This window comes from Aythya ferina (genome assembly GCF_964211825.1).
Source record: "Aythya ferina genome assembly, chromosome: 16".
NCBI classification, from domain to species: Eukaryota; Metazoa; Chordata; class Aves; order Anseriformes; family Anatidae; genus Aythya; species Aythya ferina.
In genome coordinates, this window is record NC_140315.1 from 13,107,818 (window position 1) to 13,125,489 (window position 17,672).

Genomic DNA, 17,672 nt, shown 5'->3' on the forward strand with positions numbered 1-17,672 from the left:
GCACTGCTGCATGAGGAACAAAAAAATGCTTTTCCAACATCCTCTACCCGTGCCTTGACCAAATTCTTTCAAAAGACCCTGCTTTTTGGTCACATGTATGGATTGCTGCTCTTGTTTGCTCTTTGCTTGGTAGGCCCAGCCTTCCTAGGCTGGTTGTGCCTTGGGGGCTGCATTCCCAGTCCTGGGGCTTAGGAAAAGATTCCAGCCAATGTTTGCATGTGCTCCATGGAGTTTTCCTGGTTTTGTTGGTTTTGACCAGCAGTTAGGATTAGGTCTCAAAAATGAGAGCATGAGCTGGTTCCAGAGGGGATCATCCCTTGGGGATGGTGCACGGCTGGGGTGCGGTGGTGCCATGAAGCTACCAGTGATGGGACAGCAACCACTGCTCTGCCCAGCTGGTGTGAACGGGGCAGACTGGGAGGCATGAGTTGGGGCTGCGTACCCAGCTCCTGCCACCCTTAACCACACCTGGCCTTGCAGCCTCTCTTTCCAGGGGCAGGATCCGTTCTGGGGCTGGATGTGTGCTTTTCTGGAGGGAAGCCACTTGTGGGTCACTGCACAGCACCCCTCCAGTGTGCCTGGGGGAAGTGCATCCTGGCACAGTGGGATGCTGGCCAGGATTTGGCCCTTGGGGTCGCTCTGGTCCTTCAGATGCCATTTGCTCCTCTGCAGGAGGCAGAGGACCCAGCGCAGGAAGATCCCCATGCACATGGAGAGCAGTGCTCCATAATACCTCCTCCAATCCTTCCCTTAACAGCCAGTGCCTGGACTCCTTGGGTTCCCCACCCCATGGCAAAGCCATCTGGGGGGAATTTCTGTACAGAGAAGGGGCAGCGCAGCCATAAATCCTGCCGGATTTGAGGGTGAGGGCTGTGTGAGGAGACACAAAGGTGGGAGCTCAGCTCGTCAAGGCAGCTTTTACATTTTCCTTTGTCAGCATGAGTTAATGTTGAACAGGGCAAATGTTCCCCTGCCAGAAGGATCCTAGCAAGACTTTTTATTTGTGAATATATGAATAGCAGGTTTGTAAATATTGCATCTGAACTTATGAATGATCTGACACTGACTGGCTGAAATGAACTCTGTAATTTTATTGTGTTAGATTTAGTAGGTCAGCCATATACATGCCAAGTCAAAATAACCTAGAAAACCTTTCTAGGTCAAACTATTGCTTGAAAAGTTGTCTTTTTCGAGGCCAAGGCCGTAAGATTTTGTGCTTACTCTGTCACATTTTCCTCCTAACAGTGCAACATGAGCCTTTGGGACATAGAAAATTTGTCATCTCCTAAACTGAGAAGAGAGGAAGAAATGTGACAAAGGTGGTTACTAATTTCTTAGTGTAACTGGACCTTTTCTGGCCATCATTCTTCTCCTGGAATAGTATATTGGAAGCCCCACAGGCAGGATTTTAGGCTAGAAGATGATCATGCAATCAGCATTGCGCTTTGCTGTTTCCAGCTAAAACCTGACAGAAATTCCTGGGTCCAGCAGCAACCACTACCTCCAACCTACCTTTGGAGCCCTAACCCTTAATTGTCATGAAATTATTTACGAAAAGGAACTTTTTCATCCCCTAAAGAGGCTCAGGGAAGGCTGGCTGATGGGGTTTGCATGCAGTGACCATGCCTACTGGAGATGGGATGGGGCAGAGCCATGTTCTGCTAACCCGGGCACTGTGACCAGGGGTCAGGTGAGGGTGGGAGGTCCAAGGCTTGGAGGACTGAGGACCCTGATACTGTCATCCTGCACCTCCTGCTGCTGCAGTCTGAGTGCATGCAGGTTTTGTGCTGCTCAAAGGAAGCCCGTAGTTCTAATAAAAGCTCTGCTGTTCCTGTGGGTTACTTCTTATTTCAGAAAATAAGAAACCGTGGCGCCAAGAAGAAATGAGAAGGGCCACCCTCCACCCCCAGTGTAGTTTTGGATGGAGTGAAACGCATTTGTCCTGTGGTGCTCGTGGCTGTGCTGCTGGGTGTGACTGCATGAGGGCCTAGGGTTGGTGTGGGCTGGAGAGCAGTGGTCAGGCAGACAACACAGAGATGCTCCCTGAGATGGCGGCATCTGCAGGTCTCCAAGCAGAAGCCTCACTTCCCCTGACCAAAGGCGAGCAGCACCTCCGCCTGCTGGTTGCACATCGTGGTTTTGATATCCAGAAAACCCAGGGAGCAACAACCCCAGGCATCAGGACATGCTGGGGGACACCCAGCTGGGCAGCAGCCCTACAGGAAAGGACCTTGAAGTCGTGGTGGACACCGAGTTGAACGTGTTGGCCTAAGAAGGCTAACGGTGTTCTCGGCTGCATTAGAGAAAGCACCACGAGCAAGCTGTGAGGAGTGATCCTTCCCTCCTCTCAGCACATGGGGTCCTGTGCCCAGTTCTGGGGCCCCCAGTACAAGGGAGACCTGGACGTAGTGGAGAGAGTCTTGAAGATGATGAAGGAACTGGAGCACCTCTCCTGTGAGGAGAGGCTGAGAGAGATGGCTGTTCTTGGCCTAGAAAAGAGAAGGCTCAGGGGGATGTTGTCAACGTCCATAACTGCCTGCAGGGAGAGCACAGGGGTAGAGCCGGCTCCATTCAGTGGTGCCAGAGCCAGGCCCAGAGGCAGTGGGCACAAAAGGGAGGCCAGGAGGTTCCCTCTGAGCACCGCTGCTGGGCTGTGTGGGTGCCGTAGCCCTGGCACAGGCTGCCCCGAGAGGTGCTGGAGTCCCCTCCTTGGAGACCTCCAGCAGCCCCCTGGACGTGGGGCTGGGCCCCCTGCTAGGGGTAGCCCTGCTGGAGCACGGCTTGGACTGGGTGCACCCAGAGGTCCCTTCCCACTCAGCCATCCTGTGGTTCTGTGAAGGGTGACCGTGCCCCCATCCCAAACCGTGCCCCCATCCCAAACCATGCCCCCACCCCTGCTGCCCTTCAGCTGTGCAGTGCCCGCCAGGCATGGGAAGGCCCCCAGCGGGCAGGAGCCGGTGCTGGGACCCGCGGTGCCCCCGAGAGCAGCTCAGCCCCAGCTCCACAGGTTGAGGCTGTTGGTTCGGCCAAGCCCTGACCCGCTTGAAGTAGCTTTTGCCATCCCCAAGCAAGTGTGCGATTGGCGGCTGCGGTGCCTTCCGAACAATTACAGCTCACAGCAGTCCAAATGAAAATGTTTGTTGAAAACAACATGTGCATAATTAAGGCTTAATGAGCCCTTGTCTGTTTGGAATCTGCAATTAGATTTATAATAGAAAATACTAGCAAATGCCAAATAGCTTTAAAAGAAGCCGAGATAAAAGATAATTCTGCTGCAAATCTATAGTAATACTGTAATTTAATGAGCTGGAAGTGGTGCAGAGAAAGACTGTAAAAGCTTTGGACAAGTTTGTATTGTGCATGTTTATCTTATCTGCCCATTCCCCTATCTATAAAGCTGTCAGTCTTGCTTTTAAGTGCTTGGAAAAAGGCAGGACTTTGCTAAAATCAGGAAGACTCCCTTTGTTTATTTTTTATTTAAGCCTTTAATTAGCTGGGTAAAGCTGCTTTTTCTTTTTCTCATCAACATGCTTTAAACTTCTTGTTACGGCTAATAATAGTAGTAGTAATAATAATAATAGTAATAATAAAAGTAATGATAATAACTCCAGTCAATTATTTACAGTGACGCAGGGGCATAATAATAGAGGTGCCTCTTTCTCATTAGTGTCATTGATTTTCTTGAGTTTTCAACTGTCTTTTTAAACATAAGCAATTGTCAATGCTCAGGTGTACATTTTAACAAGTAAATGCAGATTACCTTCCTGTCCTAATAGAAGGGTTACACGGCGGTAAGATTCACAGGAAAAATTAATATGATGAACAGAGAGGTCTCCAAATCCAGAGAAGAACTGAAATTAGAAATGCTTGGGAGGGAGATGTGTGGATTTTTTATTTTTAATAACCAGGAATCGAGGCTGGGAACTCAGCGGCAGCAGCCTGGGAATGCAGCGCAGCGGCTTTGTCCGACCGACAAACCTCAGCACTTCGCCACGTAGGATGTGTGAGGATGTGGTAACGCCGTGTGTGGAGATACCCTTCAGCTGTGAGCTTATTGCCCATGTGAAACACAGCACAGCTTGTGTGAACCCAGGTTTTTGCATTTCTTGAGTCTCCGGTGTGCGAAGTCAGGTGCCTGCGCTGCATCCGTGGCTTCTGGCCTTCAGCCCCTGCACAGGTTTGTGCTGGCTTCTGCCACATTTTGGCCAGCAGTTTTTGGCTCCTGCCCACACTCATGCGTGGCCAGTGGGTGGCAGTGGGGTCCCCTGGGTCCCTGCTTCGTTGCACCCCAAGGCACTGGAAAGGCTTGGAAGGAGGGCTCATTGTTTAAGCATTAATTGTAATTTTTGGTTAAAGATGACACCATCAGCATAACCCCAAGGAGGCCTGGTGTGCTGGAGGTGGTGGCAGAGCCAGATCTGAAATCCGGCCACCTTTGAGCCTATGAGAGTTGCATCAGGAGAGGGAGGAGGTGTGAATAAACCTTGGAAAGCAAGCCTGTCCTGTGATATGGAAAGTGTTTGCTGTGTGATTCTTTATTCCTTGGTTATGTTGGACCTTCCAGGCTCTTGCTAGGATTTGGATCTGGTTAGGCGATGTACAACACTTACAAAAGATGCACATGGAGTGTATGGTTTAAATAAGGAAGGACCAAATAATAGAGTGGAAAACGTTCCCCCAGAGCTGCATTGCTGTGTGAGAAATGAGTGGTGCAGGCACTCCTAGGTCTTCAGGATGCCCTTCAGAAATTAAATTCCTGTCATCCTTGTTTCCTTTTTTTCGTCTTTAAAGGAAATTGCACTTTTCATTATTATTTTTTTAAACGTGAATATATTCAAGCTTCTAAGATGCAGTTGTGAAATGGACTGTATTTTGTCAGCCCATTTTTTGCAAGTCATAATATGCACTGCTGCAAGAGTTATTTGCATACTGTTGAGCACAGAACCACCGAAAGCAGGTTGTCACCAGAACCAAATATTTGTGTGTTGGAAACGTCTCTCTAAATGACTGGTGCAGAGGCTCTGTGATTTCTTTCCCTCCCAACTGGTTGGGTTTGCATAACGCTCCCCATTCTCACAAAAGTTGCCTTGGAAATCGATTCTTCATCTCCCTTGTGCTTGGCAGCTGGAGGAAACACCATGATCTTGAGTGCTGGGGGACAGGTATGAGATTTTGGTGTTAGCAGGGCAAAAACTTCAACTAATGGAAGTGCTAAGCATGGGCTGTGCTTGCAGGGGACGGTGTGTGTGTGCTGGGCTGGGTTCCTGAATGGTCTGGTGGGCAGAAAGTAGCTGCTTTGCTAAGGGAACAGTGGCTTTTGAAATAATTAAACTTGTGAAGGGCAGTTTAATAGTAGCACTTGTGATTTTGTGAGTTACTGGAGTCTGTTAGGAGATATTTGGAGGGCAGGAGCATGACACACACAGCTGTCTGCAAGACAGCACCAGGAGCACGATTCCTGCTCCTAAACAATTAGCAGCTTTTGACAATCTTTGCATCGCTCCTCTTGACGACTTTCTTCCTCTCTGCAACACGCACTTATGTATCGATTGATTTATTTTTCCTTGCAGTTGAGAAAAAACAAATAGACATGTCCAACCCCATTGCCATGCAGGGCAGAATGGCAGAGCTGCATCACCGCAGTGCCAGCGTGCGGGGCTGCTCCGGCTGCCCGCTGCCCTGGCCGTGGGGGAGCTGTGTCCAGCCCAGCAACGTGCATTCAGCCCCAGGCATCGCTGCCTGGGGTTGTAAATCCTCATTTGAATAAGATGGACAAAGTTTCAGGCTGAAGGTCGCTTTTTCCCCAGCTACTCCTTGGCTTCCTTCGGTATTTTGGGGCACGCAGCCCCTCCTGGTGCTACCTCTGGTTGCAGCCGGAGCTGTTGTTTCCCTGCCAAAATCTGCAGCTCCACAAGAGACTTCCACAGCGGAGCCGCACTGGCTGCTGTTTCAGAAGCAGACAGGTAGAAGCTCTATTTTTATCTCAGCCCCGAGGTTTTATCTTGCAAAAAAACAATGTTTCTAGATGCCTTTGACACTCACACAGTTCCTTGCACAGAGCCTCCGCGTCTTCTTTTAGATCTTTGTACGTTTTCTGCCTCTCTCTGTTTCCTGTGAATTGCAAGTGTTAGCAGTGAGGCAGGCGGTGCAGTTAAGTCTCATTATCACTTACTGTATTTGTTTCAGACTGTCTACATAGCAGCCCAGTGCCAGGAAACGTGCTGCATTCATTTACCTTCTTCCCTCCCCAGCAATGCACATGGCAGAGGCATTCACAATGCTTTCTGCTGCCCTCAGTTCTCAGGATTATTCAGCTGCTAAGGAAGAAGAAGCAGCTTAGTAAGGACCATGGATTTTTTTTTTTTTTTTTTTTTTTTTGCAGATAAACTCCTCCAGCACCTGTGTAAGCGTGATAAACAATGCAGGATGTGCTTGTTGTTTGGTTTTGAAAAGGATGTGATGTACATGCTGGAGTTCTGCAGCTCCATCGATCGTATCTTGCAAAATAAATGGTGCTGAGCATGGTCAGCGATGGGCTGGAGTGGTCCTGAGTTAAAGCAGGGGTATGCTGGGAGAGGTGGGCATCAAGGGGTGCTCCTTACTGCCATGGCGAATGTTTTCTTTATTCCTAAGTTCTGAGAGAAATTGAGAGGGGTTTGGTCTGGCTACACAGAAACTGCAGCTGTAGCGAGCTCTCTGCTCTGATGAGGAGGAAGAAGAAAAGGAGGAGGAGGAGGAGGAAGAGAAGACAGAGGAGGGCGTCCCATGCACTTGGTACATTGGGGCTGCTGGAAGCACTGGCTCATACCTCTCCCAGCTGGTGGTACCCCAGGGTGCCTGGCAGCCTGAGAGCCAGAAGCTGAACACAGTTGTTTGATCGAGATCTGTCCTCAAGGGTAAACCCATAGGCTGAAAAAAAACCAACCCATTCCTCCATGCACAGCAGGGGTGCAAGCGTGAGCAATTTTGACCTTTAAATGAATAACGTGTTTCCTCGAGTGTCATCCCTTGCTTTGGCTGGGAGAAGGGGAGGACAGACGGATGGATGGACGGACAGACGGATGGAGGAGCAGTCTGCTTCACTGCTCTGCTGGCTGTGCTGCTTTCCCTTGTTTTTGGAGTCGTACGTGAAAGGGTTAAGCAGAATTTTGATCTCGGCAATATTTTCATGCTTATACATTCTGTTTCTCATTTCCATGACAAAGATGGTAGGAAGAGCAGAATAAGGTACAGAATTTGCAGAGCAATTTTAAGACTGTAATGAGAACAGAAAATAGTAGGGGGAGAAGAATTGTAATTAGAATATGAAATGGGAAAAAAAATTAATCTATTTCCATGTCAGTCTTAAGACTAAATTCTGCTGCTCCCTGTAGCTTTCAGTGGACGGATTTTTTTGTGTATATATATGAAGAGCTTGAACTCCTTTGCAGGCTCAGAAAGGTCCAGGTAAATGAGTTTAAGTCCTCATTCCCCCCCCAAATAATGTAATAACAATAATTTCGTGTGCAGCGTTCACAGAAAACCAGCCAGTCCATAAGATAAATGAATGCTGTCACTTGAATACTGGTGGCATTCAGGGTCTCTCCAGCCTCGAGTACAGAAGAATAAAAGGAGAGGCCCCCTGAGGGTGGTCGCACAGCACCTGGTCCAGCTGAGCTGCAAGTACCTCCAGGGCTGGGGATCCCACAACCTCGTGGTCCATCATTTGCCCACCCAGGTGGTGATGTTTTCTCCTGTTACGTCCATCCACATGGCTTCCAGCAGCCCACAGGTCAGGGCCACTCGAGCTCGAGGGCTCAGATTTGCCGTCCCCCTCTGATGTGGCCGGTTGCTGTTCTGCATCCTCCCAGGCCACCACGTCCTGCAGCAGGAGGCTTTGCTGTTGGGCACTGCAGGAAGAACTCTTTGTGATTCTTTCTTCTTTCTGTGATTCTTTGGGTGAGGTGTTTGGTTCCTCCAGCTAACGGCTCTGGTGGCTCCTCCTCGCATTTGGGCTGTGAGAGCCGGAGAAGAGCCGTTCCCTGTGCTCATCTCATGACGGGTGCCTCTCTGTGAGTCCGTCTGCACCATCTCTTTTTCTCATCGGGGTACACCAGGCCCCTTTTCTTGCTCCATCCCCTTTTGCTAGCTGTACAGGTATAAAATAACATTCTGTCTTTTTATTATCTGCTCTTTCCCTGATTGCTCCTGAAACTTGAATGGTCTTTTTGGCAGTTGCTGAGGACTGAGCAAAAGCTGGAGGTGAGCTCTCCAGAACGAGTGCACGGTTTCCTCTCTGGGCAGTAGCAGCTATTTTAAGGCCCGTTGTCGTGCCTGCGTTGTCCGAATTGCTTTTCTCCAGTGCATTACTTTGCATTTATTGACATTAAATTTAATCTTCCATTTCCTCGCTGCCACTTAGTACTGTGAGAGTCTTAATGCAAAGCCACTCAAAGTCCGCTTTTAGTTTTGGCTAGCCTGCATAATTTTTGTCTCATTAATAAACTTGAATCCTTCTAGATTGCTTTTATTATGAACTGGATGGACTTCAGTGCAGATGTTTCTCATCCATGATCATCCTCCTGCTAATACCTGATGGGTATCTCCCCGCTGGCCGTGAGCAACAGACCCTTCCCTTTGGTCCCAGGACAAGCTGGGTTTAGTTTTTAAGAGCTTTTGGTTTGGCAGTGAGGGAGTCAGACCTACTGATCTGCAGTTTTATGAATCAGAAATTAAATTTAATTCTGGAACTCCAGAGTTAAAGAAAAAACAAACAAGCCTGGCACCTTCCACTTGCCACCCCCTGTTTCTTCTGCAGTGGAGCCTGGCTGGTGGGCTGTGCACACCGTTTGTGAATGCGAACTGCTGTGGAGCAGATGGGTGAATGCCACTTGGCTGTTCCTTAGGATTTTACTGTTTTGTTTATTTTTGTTTTGTTTTCTTTTTGGTCATCCCATTGTGAGCCAGCTGCTCCGATGAGACTTTCCAAGGGCTCCCATTTGGAAACTGAAAACACTGAAAACTTCTTGAGTGCACAAGCCATTGCAGATCATTCCTGACTTTTCCGTGCGATTTTAATGTCTTGACAGCTTTTCTTGTACCTTGGTCATCCCTTGGCATCACAAACTGTACAGTAGGCTTCCTGGTTCTGGTGTGTGTGAGAAATAAAATATGTAAATTTGTAAATTGTTCTTAAAAAAAAAAAAAAAAAACTTTTTACTGTATGGTTTTCATACTTAAGTCTTCATCTGTATTAATCTGAATCTACCCTGGGATGATTTATTTGGCTGCCTGTAGAAAACCCAGCCCCCATGAAAACCAGGTGACTCCCAGAGATGCTCGGCTGTGCAGCAATTTAAAGGATGTGCTGCCACTGACACCTGCTGTGTTGTTGTGCTCTCTCCTAACGACGTTTGTCCAGAAGCAAATTGCACTAAGTGGTGAGGCTGGGTGGCTGCGCGGCGGCCGGGCTGGAAACGTGGAGCTTTCCTGCAGGAGCATCCTGGGGGTTCGTAAATCTGTGTCTGAACTCCTGACCCCCTCTGACAGGAGCAACTGAGGGGCCATCCAAGCATTTCAGTGGACAAATAAATAATGCTAAGTAGATCACTTTGGGCCAGAGGTTGTGTAAAGACCTTAATGGGGAAACTGCAGTTAAAGAGATTAAGCTAACCTCAGCTGTGTATTCCCCAAAGAAGCATGGTGCTAAATTACTCCTGGAGGAAATCACAGCGGCGGCTCTGCGGGCAGCAGTGCTGGGGGGGGCAGGGCTGAGGCGACTATTTCCCATCCCAGGGCTGTTGCAGAGAGGCGTGCTGCCAAAGTCTGTCCTTGCCAGCCTTGGGAGCTGCTGGGTTGTGTGCCGATGCCCATAGAGCTGATCCTGGGGGACAGGCGTCCGTAACGCTGTACGGGAGCATCGTGGTGGGGATGCAGGGCTGGAAATTACTTTTATTGCTCCGTTTTCTTCAGAGTCACTCTCTGTTGGGATGCTGTTGGTGGCTGAGGTGCAGTTTGCTGGGCACTGAGACCAAGCGCATCCCAAGCATGACAAGGGATAGAAATCCCAACACATGGAGATGAGGGTACCATGGGCAGCTGGGGGACCTGCCGGAGGAGGTAAGAAGGAGAGGCAAGTGCTTGTGGCTCTGAGCAGCAGGAATCACTGGGAGCATCCAGTTCATTCTTTAGTGGGCACAAATTAGCTGCTTGATGACAATGGCATTGAGTTGCTGCTGGATTTGCATTAACAGTTCACTTTTAAGAGCTCTGGGTCCTCTCCTCCATGGATTTGCACTTAAGGTGGTCTGGCCCACCATTGCCACCAGCAAGTGTTAAAATTTAGGAAAGACCCCTAAAAAAAAAAAAAAAGAAGAAGAAAAGAAAAGAAAAGAAAAAAGAAAGGAAAAAGAAACGCTAACAAAATTAAAACAAGAAGTTTGAAAGATCTTGCAGGCATCACTGAAGCCATGCCTGGTGCAAGTGCTGCCAGCATATTTCTCACAAACTTGGAAGCTGACGTTTCCATCTCAGCCCATGGCTCCTGGGAAATAAAAGGACGTGATGAGATTTGTAATAAAATTGAGCAAGCTGGCAGTGCCAGCCATGAGAAAGTAACACCTTCGTGAGCCCCGGCAGGAGGCTGTGTTTCCTTCCACTGGGTCCTTCCCAGGGAGCAAACATTCAGCCTGGTGTTTGCACAGAGCCGGTCCCACAGCCGCTCTGCCCTGGGGGCTGCCCTGGCTTGCAGCTTCTTATTTCTCTTACACATTTCCACCTTATTAGCATGGGCCCAGTGTGATCTCTGGGCACTTTTGCAGCCTTGAAAACGCCGTCGGGCCAGGAGCAGAGCCCTGGGATGGCACGGTGTTGGGGCACGACTCGTCTCCCCCGCCACTCCCGATTCCAGGCTGGGCTGCCTCCCATGCTTCCAGGAGTCATGGATGGAAAACGCAGGGAACACTGCCTCTTTTAGCTGAAGAAAAGCAAAAATTCAATAATTATGAATGAAGCTGTGGTTAAGACAATAGCAGACTCCGTTCAAATTAGCAAGAACTTGAAAATGATTCGTGCATCATTCAGCATGAGTTTGATCGATGTGGGGGGGACAGGGTGCGGTGAATGGAGGCCCCCGGATCTGGAGCAGCTCAGAGGTTTGACACGTACCCGGAGCACAGCGAAAAGGGAGGAAGCGTTTGTAACCAACGGGAAATATTAACATGTCTGTTTCTGCTGTAAATCAATGTGGAATGATGGGGCTGATTGTTCTGAAGTGCATTCTGTAGCGAAACAATAATGAGAAGAAGGAGAGCACATTACTTATCTGCTCTACCTGGCTGCTAGATAAGTGGCAAATGTCTAATTGAAAAAATATCCTGATGGGAGAATTTCTAATAAATTTGTTTGCACCCTCATAGCCTGGAGGAGAGGGAAAAAAAAATCCAATCAGCAATGGGGAAGTTCCAAAGTTTCCATCGCATTTCAAGCCTTGATTTTCAGGCTCGCTGCTCAGGCTGGCAATCAGAGGCGCAGTAATTTTGAAGGCAGGATTCATTACCGTTATTATGAAGGCATAAAGGGCAGAAGGAAGTGTGGAATGGAGGTAGGAATGGTAAAAAGCCATAAAAAATACACTCTGACAAACAGAGAAAGAAGAGTGCTCTTCCTGCCCTGGACCTCCCCAGTTAAAGACACTTTTTGTTTTCTGAATATGGCTTTGCAGGTGACTTTTGTTTTCTGGAGAAGAGCTGTTTCAAGCAGGTCTTAGCCTACAACTCCAAAATACTGTGCTGGAGAGGGCAAAATTGAGGCGTGTGTGTGCGAGTTTGGGGAGGAAGGGAGGGACGGACAGACTGACAGATGGACAGATGGAATTAGTTCCCCACTGAAATGTTTTACATCTGTTGTGGACTGCGTGCTGGAAAGCTCATGTTTGCCTCACCCAGCACCTCCCACGATGCAGCAGTGTTTGAGCATCACGAAGCCTTGGGGTGTCCCGGGCCAAAAACCTGGGTGGTTTTTTGGTGACGTGCTCCTGAAAAGAGATCAGGAGCAGGACCTCGGGGCCGTAACTGTGCCTGTCCCCCAAAGGCGATGCTGCTGACATGCCACTGCCTTGTGCCACCCCTCCTGCACTCTCAGCCTGGGCTGGCAGAGGGTTTTTAGGCTGCAGAGCTGATTGAGTCTGCACGTCTGGAAGCACGGCAGCTCCAGCTGGGAGCACGTTAGCAGCAGCCGGCTGTGCCGGCAGTCGTTTTACAGATGGAGGGAAATTCAGTTCAACGTGGCTCGCACCCGGCTGGCTTCTGGAATTGCTGCCGGTCCTGGAAAGCCTGCAGGGATGCTGGTACTCACAGCATCCCGCTGCTCCTTCCCCACCGAGGGGTTTTAGGAAATCCTGTACATGCACAGGAATCCCCCTCCATCCTGCTGTGGTCGCCACCACTATTAGGTGGTGAATTGCATGTGAGCCGCTGTAATTTTGCTGCTTTTAATTGGCTTGCTGTGCTATCCCAGAGGATGGTTTGGCAATTAGAGGGTGTCTGTGCACTCTGGTGCTGAGCAGGGCTTTGCTAACTCTGCGGACTTTAATAGCTAATCCTGTGGCACTCAGAGAAATGGAAGCGTAATTAATAGTCTACACTGAAAACCTTCACCTGGTTTTATTTAGATTTCTATTTTATTGTCCTTAATGTGGCCCGTTTCAGTTAAGGCATAACTGGTTATCAGCTTCATATTGGAGAGCAAGAGGACGTGTGCAGGGTGAACAATCTCCAATTCATCATCTGGCTTGTAAGGGCAAGAGGGCCGGCTCTTCCCCCTTGTTAAGTATATGGTGTCATTCGCAGCTGGTACCTTCATCCTTGTCTCAGGAGTGTTTTACGGCATATCCCGTTTTATTGCCATAATTAATTTGTGAACTTTGCCTCCAGAACTGTCCCAGCTGCACTTTGAGCCGGAGACAACTCTGGAGGGTGTTCTTCCTTCATTTGGAGCAAGTGAACAGCTCCCGCTGCAGCTAATTAACGGGAACGGCTTTGTGGTTCTCCGTGGGGGTTTTGCTGGCTAATCGCTGGGTTTAGCAGCTCGCAGTGGGGTGAAGGCAGCAGGCACGCCCGTAGCAGTGAATGCGACCGTGCTCGGGATGCCCCCGCATCCCTAATCACGGAGGTCCAGTCCTAGTGGGCAGGCAGGGGAAGAGGAGAAGGGGAGGAGAAGGAGAGGCGCTGCCATGCACACAGAGCTCACAAACAGCGAACTGTCGGGGAGGAGAACTGGGCTCCGGGTGGACCCCCCAGTGCACCGTCCAGAGTGACTTTCTGTGCTGCTGCCCTGGTGGTAAAGGAACGGGGATGTGCCTGGGAGAAGACTGAATGTGACCTGCCTGCCTTGGAAGTTTCCGTGGATGGAAGTTGGCTTTTGGTAGTTGATCGATGGTGTAGTGGGAATCTTAGCAGGAACTTCATTTCGGTGCTGCTTGCTTCAGGGCAGATCTGTGGATTTGCAGTTTTGCACATTCTCGGTTGATTTGTTTGAATTGGAGTGACTCGTTCTTTCATTTTGCTGAAAGAATTACCATAAACGTGTCATGTTACCACGTCCCATTGCAATAACAGCAAGGTATGAGAGCTCATACATGCTCAAAAGTACTCAAGGACCAGCTCAGGATTTCATTCTGGGAATCTTGGCTCTTTACATGAAGGGCCAGGAAGGCATTTGGGAAGCACATAACCCTGGCATGCAAATGGCATTTCTCTAACTCTAACTTTCTTTTGCCATTCTAGTTTGATGGGGAGAACATGTACATGGGAATGAACGACAATACCCAGGAGTTTCTATCAGCAAATCAGGTAAGCATCGTTTTGCTTGGGTGGGCTGGGTGGGCAGGGTGGGTGAGATTTCCTAGGAGACCTCAGCCATGGCAAAGCCCAAATTGTGGGAGATCTCAAGGAATCCACACTCATGGGACATCAAGAGGGTCCACAGAGGAGGTCAGCATCCTTCGCTATAAACAAAGGTGCAGTCGGTGTTTCTAGACGTGAGGTTTCCAGGCACTACATGTAGTTCAGGTGCCTCTCTCCATCCCTCACGTAGAGCATTTCCTGTAGCTGAAGGGGTCAGCAGTTAGCTGGCCTGGGGAAAAGAAAGGAATCAAAGGCTTCCTGTTTTGGAGCTGCTTTGGAACCCATGTGGGGAGGACCGGAATAGAAGTGCTCACGTCTCACAGAGCCCTGAGCAGAAGTGGCTGTTCAGGGGAGCCCTAAATATGTAAGCACGTGCCGTGCCCTGCTGGGAGGTGAGAACTTCAGCACGTGCCTGCCTGTCCTCCCAGCTGGGAGAGGAGAGGTGGCCCAGTCTGCGTTCTGCTGTGGTCCTCGGGGTGAAACTTCTGATCACAAGGCAAAATGCAAGTTTATCTCTGATATTTTTAAGCATCCTGTTTTGGGTCTGAACGAGGCACTTCGTTGTGTGGTCTTGTTGGCCGCAGCCACGTGCATTGTAGGCTGTGATGAGTTCTGTGTGAACCTGATGCATTGTAAGGCAGTGAAAGGCAGCCGTGTGAGGCTTTCCATCCATCCCAAAATGCTGCTGGCTTCCTATTGCCCTGGAGTTGGCCTGAGTCACCTGGGGTGAGGTTTTGACACACTCCTGCTGCTAGTGTTGGGCAGTTGCCACAGCATCACTATAAATTAGGAAGCTGTTGAGTCATCCGTGGCATATAACTTGGGTACCAAGGATGAAAAAAAAAAAATCTGTATATCGAACAGAACGAAAACCTGTTGTTTGTCTTATAGTGCGGGAGCATGTGAACAGAGGGTTATCGTGGTGTAAGAGCTATTTCCAAGAGCATGGAAGGAATTGCAAAGTTTGTGCTCCAGGGTGATTCCGCAGAACCAGACACATAGTCAACCAACAAAAGCTCTGCTCGTAGTCAGAGCTGGGAATTGCCACAGGTTAAATAAAGGCAGAAGGGAATAGGGTGACCCCAAGGGGCTGCAGGTCGGGGTTCTGCCCTTTCCCACCCCGTTTCTGTCCAGAGCATGTGGTTAGGTGACAGACCCCATAGGGAGCACCTGTATTAGCTGCACCACCTTCAAAATGAGTTTCCTCCTCGAAATGGGCACAAGTTGCATGGGTGAGTGGAGAGCAATGGGAAGGAGCAGTGCTGTGGTGAGGGGGCATGGCTGGCCACACCGAGGGCGAGGAGGAGGAGGAGGAGAGGTGACATCCAAGGGAAAGCAGAGGTTATCGTGTCACAGAGGTTATCGTGTCGCTTCCTCCATCACCGCGTCGGTTCGCGGTGTATATTTACCCTCACGTCATTGCTTGTTAACCATCGCGCGCTTTACAGCACTGGTCATGACTTTATTACTAATAACGTGACTCTCCTATTTAACTGAGGGTTCCAGATGTTTTTTTCACTCGCTCAACCTGTTGTAGCCTCAACGAGTTCGTTAAGCAGCAGGAGTGCACTTTCACAATGCCCTTTGGGAGGCAGGTAACTCACCAGCCCCTAGCTGCCCATGCAACCTGGGTGGGATAGTGCTTGGCCCTCAGCATCCCTGGGGACAAAGACAAATCCCACATGCTGATTACAGGACCTATTGCACTGTATTTGATGGGCATGGTGTTTTTTCCCTCCGTTTTCATCCTAAGCCACTCGGTCACGCTGTGCACCATCAGGCACTGCTGCTGCGGATGGAGCTCCACCAGGGCTGGATGCTCACGCTCGTCTGGGTTGTAGGAACTCGCCTTTTGCTTCTGGATCTGTAGTTTGCATTGCCTGGTGATTCTTTCAAAATATCAAGAAGGAGTGAGGTAGAAAGTAGAACTCAGCTTATCACCTCTGCCCCCATTTAAATGGCTCCTGTCTGTCAGGGTAATGCTTTGCACTTTCTGTCCTGAGACGCAGCACTTGCTTAAGCTCTGGAGTCATCCCTTCCCATCACACAGATAAGGATAAGACTATTCTCATTTTATAAGTAGAGCTGCAGTCTGTGGTTAGGGCTGCCCTGGTGCTGAGCACTCCTTGGAAAGCATCGCGGAGCTGCAGCATCCCAACATCAGCCTTATCACAGCCCCTTGCACAGTTTTCATCCTAAGCAGCTTCTGCAGCATCTCAGCCCGGACGGCTTCCCTCGCCTTCAGCTCCTGCGCTGCTGAGCTGCTAACTTGTGAGAACAAGCACTGCCATGAACATTTTAAAGCCAGCTGATCTGCTTTCTCCCTTAATCTTCCTTTACGTGATTGCTTGTGTGCCTTAGTCTGCGTTTCTTGTTTTCATCCCAAAAGGGGTTTGTCTCAGCTGAGAGCTAAATGCAGAAATACAGGAGCCTAAAACACAATGAGAGCGCTGACAGATCCGCACCCGCACCGGCACAGGCTGCTTGGGGAAGATAATTCCTCTTGTTCCATCAAATAACAGGGACATTTGACCCCAGAAATGAGTCAAATGTGAAATGTAACTCAACCCCCAGCAGGGGCCAGAGCATAAATGCAACCTGACATCTGATCAAACTGTCAGGGACATTTGACCCCCGAGATGAGTGAGGTATCTGTTGTGTGTCCCAAAGTCGGCAGAGCATCATTCCTCACCCCTGCCAATTTTCCGTCTTTCCCCACCCCCCAAACAAAGCAAGGAATTAATGCAAAGTCCCAGGGAATGCACAGAACCCAAACCAGGCGAGGTACCATGACAGATGAGTAGAAATGCAACGTTGTTGTTAAAAGAAAAAAAAAAAAACAAAAAGAAAAAAAAACACCTGTAAAATCAATAAGAGAAGGTATTTATTAATGCCTTTGCGATGGGGAAAGTAACCCTAGGAAGGGCAAAATGTGTAACTGGGTGGCAATGGGATCGTGCATGTTTGGGTTTGAGACACAGGGACGCTTGTCAGCGTGGCAGCAATGCCATCGTGGAAAACCTTGATGGGTGCATTTGCCAGATTTCTCCCCTTTCCATCACTTTTCTCTGGCTGCTCCTGGGGCAATGGGTGCTTCAAAGAAGGGAAGAGCTCATTACTTAGCACCAGGCATTTTTGATCCTAATCCCAGGAGCTTTCTGTACACAGTTTGTTCCAGCTGAGCAGCACGCTGGTTTCTGTTCTGACAAGTCAATTTGTGCAACTCCTCGTGCAAATGCTGTTATGCATCAGGGTGGTTTATGCAAGCCAGAAAGCTACACTGGCACAAGCAGCTCCTTACCTTTGTGCCTGAGAGCACAGAAAGGACCCCGCTGCTGTAACCACGGGTGTTAAAATCTTCTGGTTCATACAGACACGGCATTTCCACGTGGCAGCATGTGCGTAAAGTAAAGGTGGAGTTTTCTCCTGCTGCGTGTGAGTTGGCAGCAACTCAGCTGAACACAGTGCACCGATGGCAAAGGAGTTAAGAGAGGTTTAGTTTGTCATGCACACACATCTACATCTGTCTTCAGATGTGTCCCCGTGTAAACATTAGCGTGGACTCATACATGCCTGCCCATTCCTGCACACATGGAATCCATCTGCGTGTCTGCGTGCTTGGATGTGTATAAATCAACATTTATCTACTGCATCTATTGCCCTTTATCTGTTTATCTCCATACATCTTCAGGCTGGGGGCTGTATTAGCCATAATAGATACAGTGAGTCGCTGATCTGGTGGGTCAAATGGTCAGGGCTCCTTGATCAGCCGTCAGGATACATTACAGC

At 49.2% G+C, this 17,672-nt stretch overlaps 1 protein-coding gene across 5 annotated transcripts in view; it reads left to right on the plus strand.

The window, feature by feature from the left end:
- The window catches only part of TOX2 (TOX high mobility group box family member 2), a 136,758-nt gene that overhangs the window by 46,411 nt on the left and 72,675 nt on the right, over window positions 1-17,672 (plus strand). For 4 of the 5 annotated variants that reach the window (XM_084537704.1, XM_084537707.1, XM_084537705.1 and 1 more), the window contains one exon: window positions 13,764-13,829. In XM_084537704.1, coding sequence (XP_084393830.1) covers window positions 13,764-13,829 — 66 coding nt within the window. Of the gene's footprint in view, window positions 1-5,103; window positions 5,163-13,763; window positions 13,830-17,672 lie in introns of those variants that run through there. The other variant, XM_084537706.1, reaches the window with a different exon arrangement.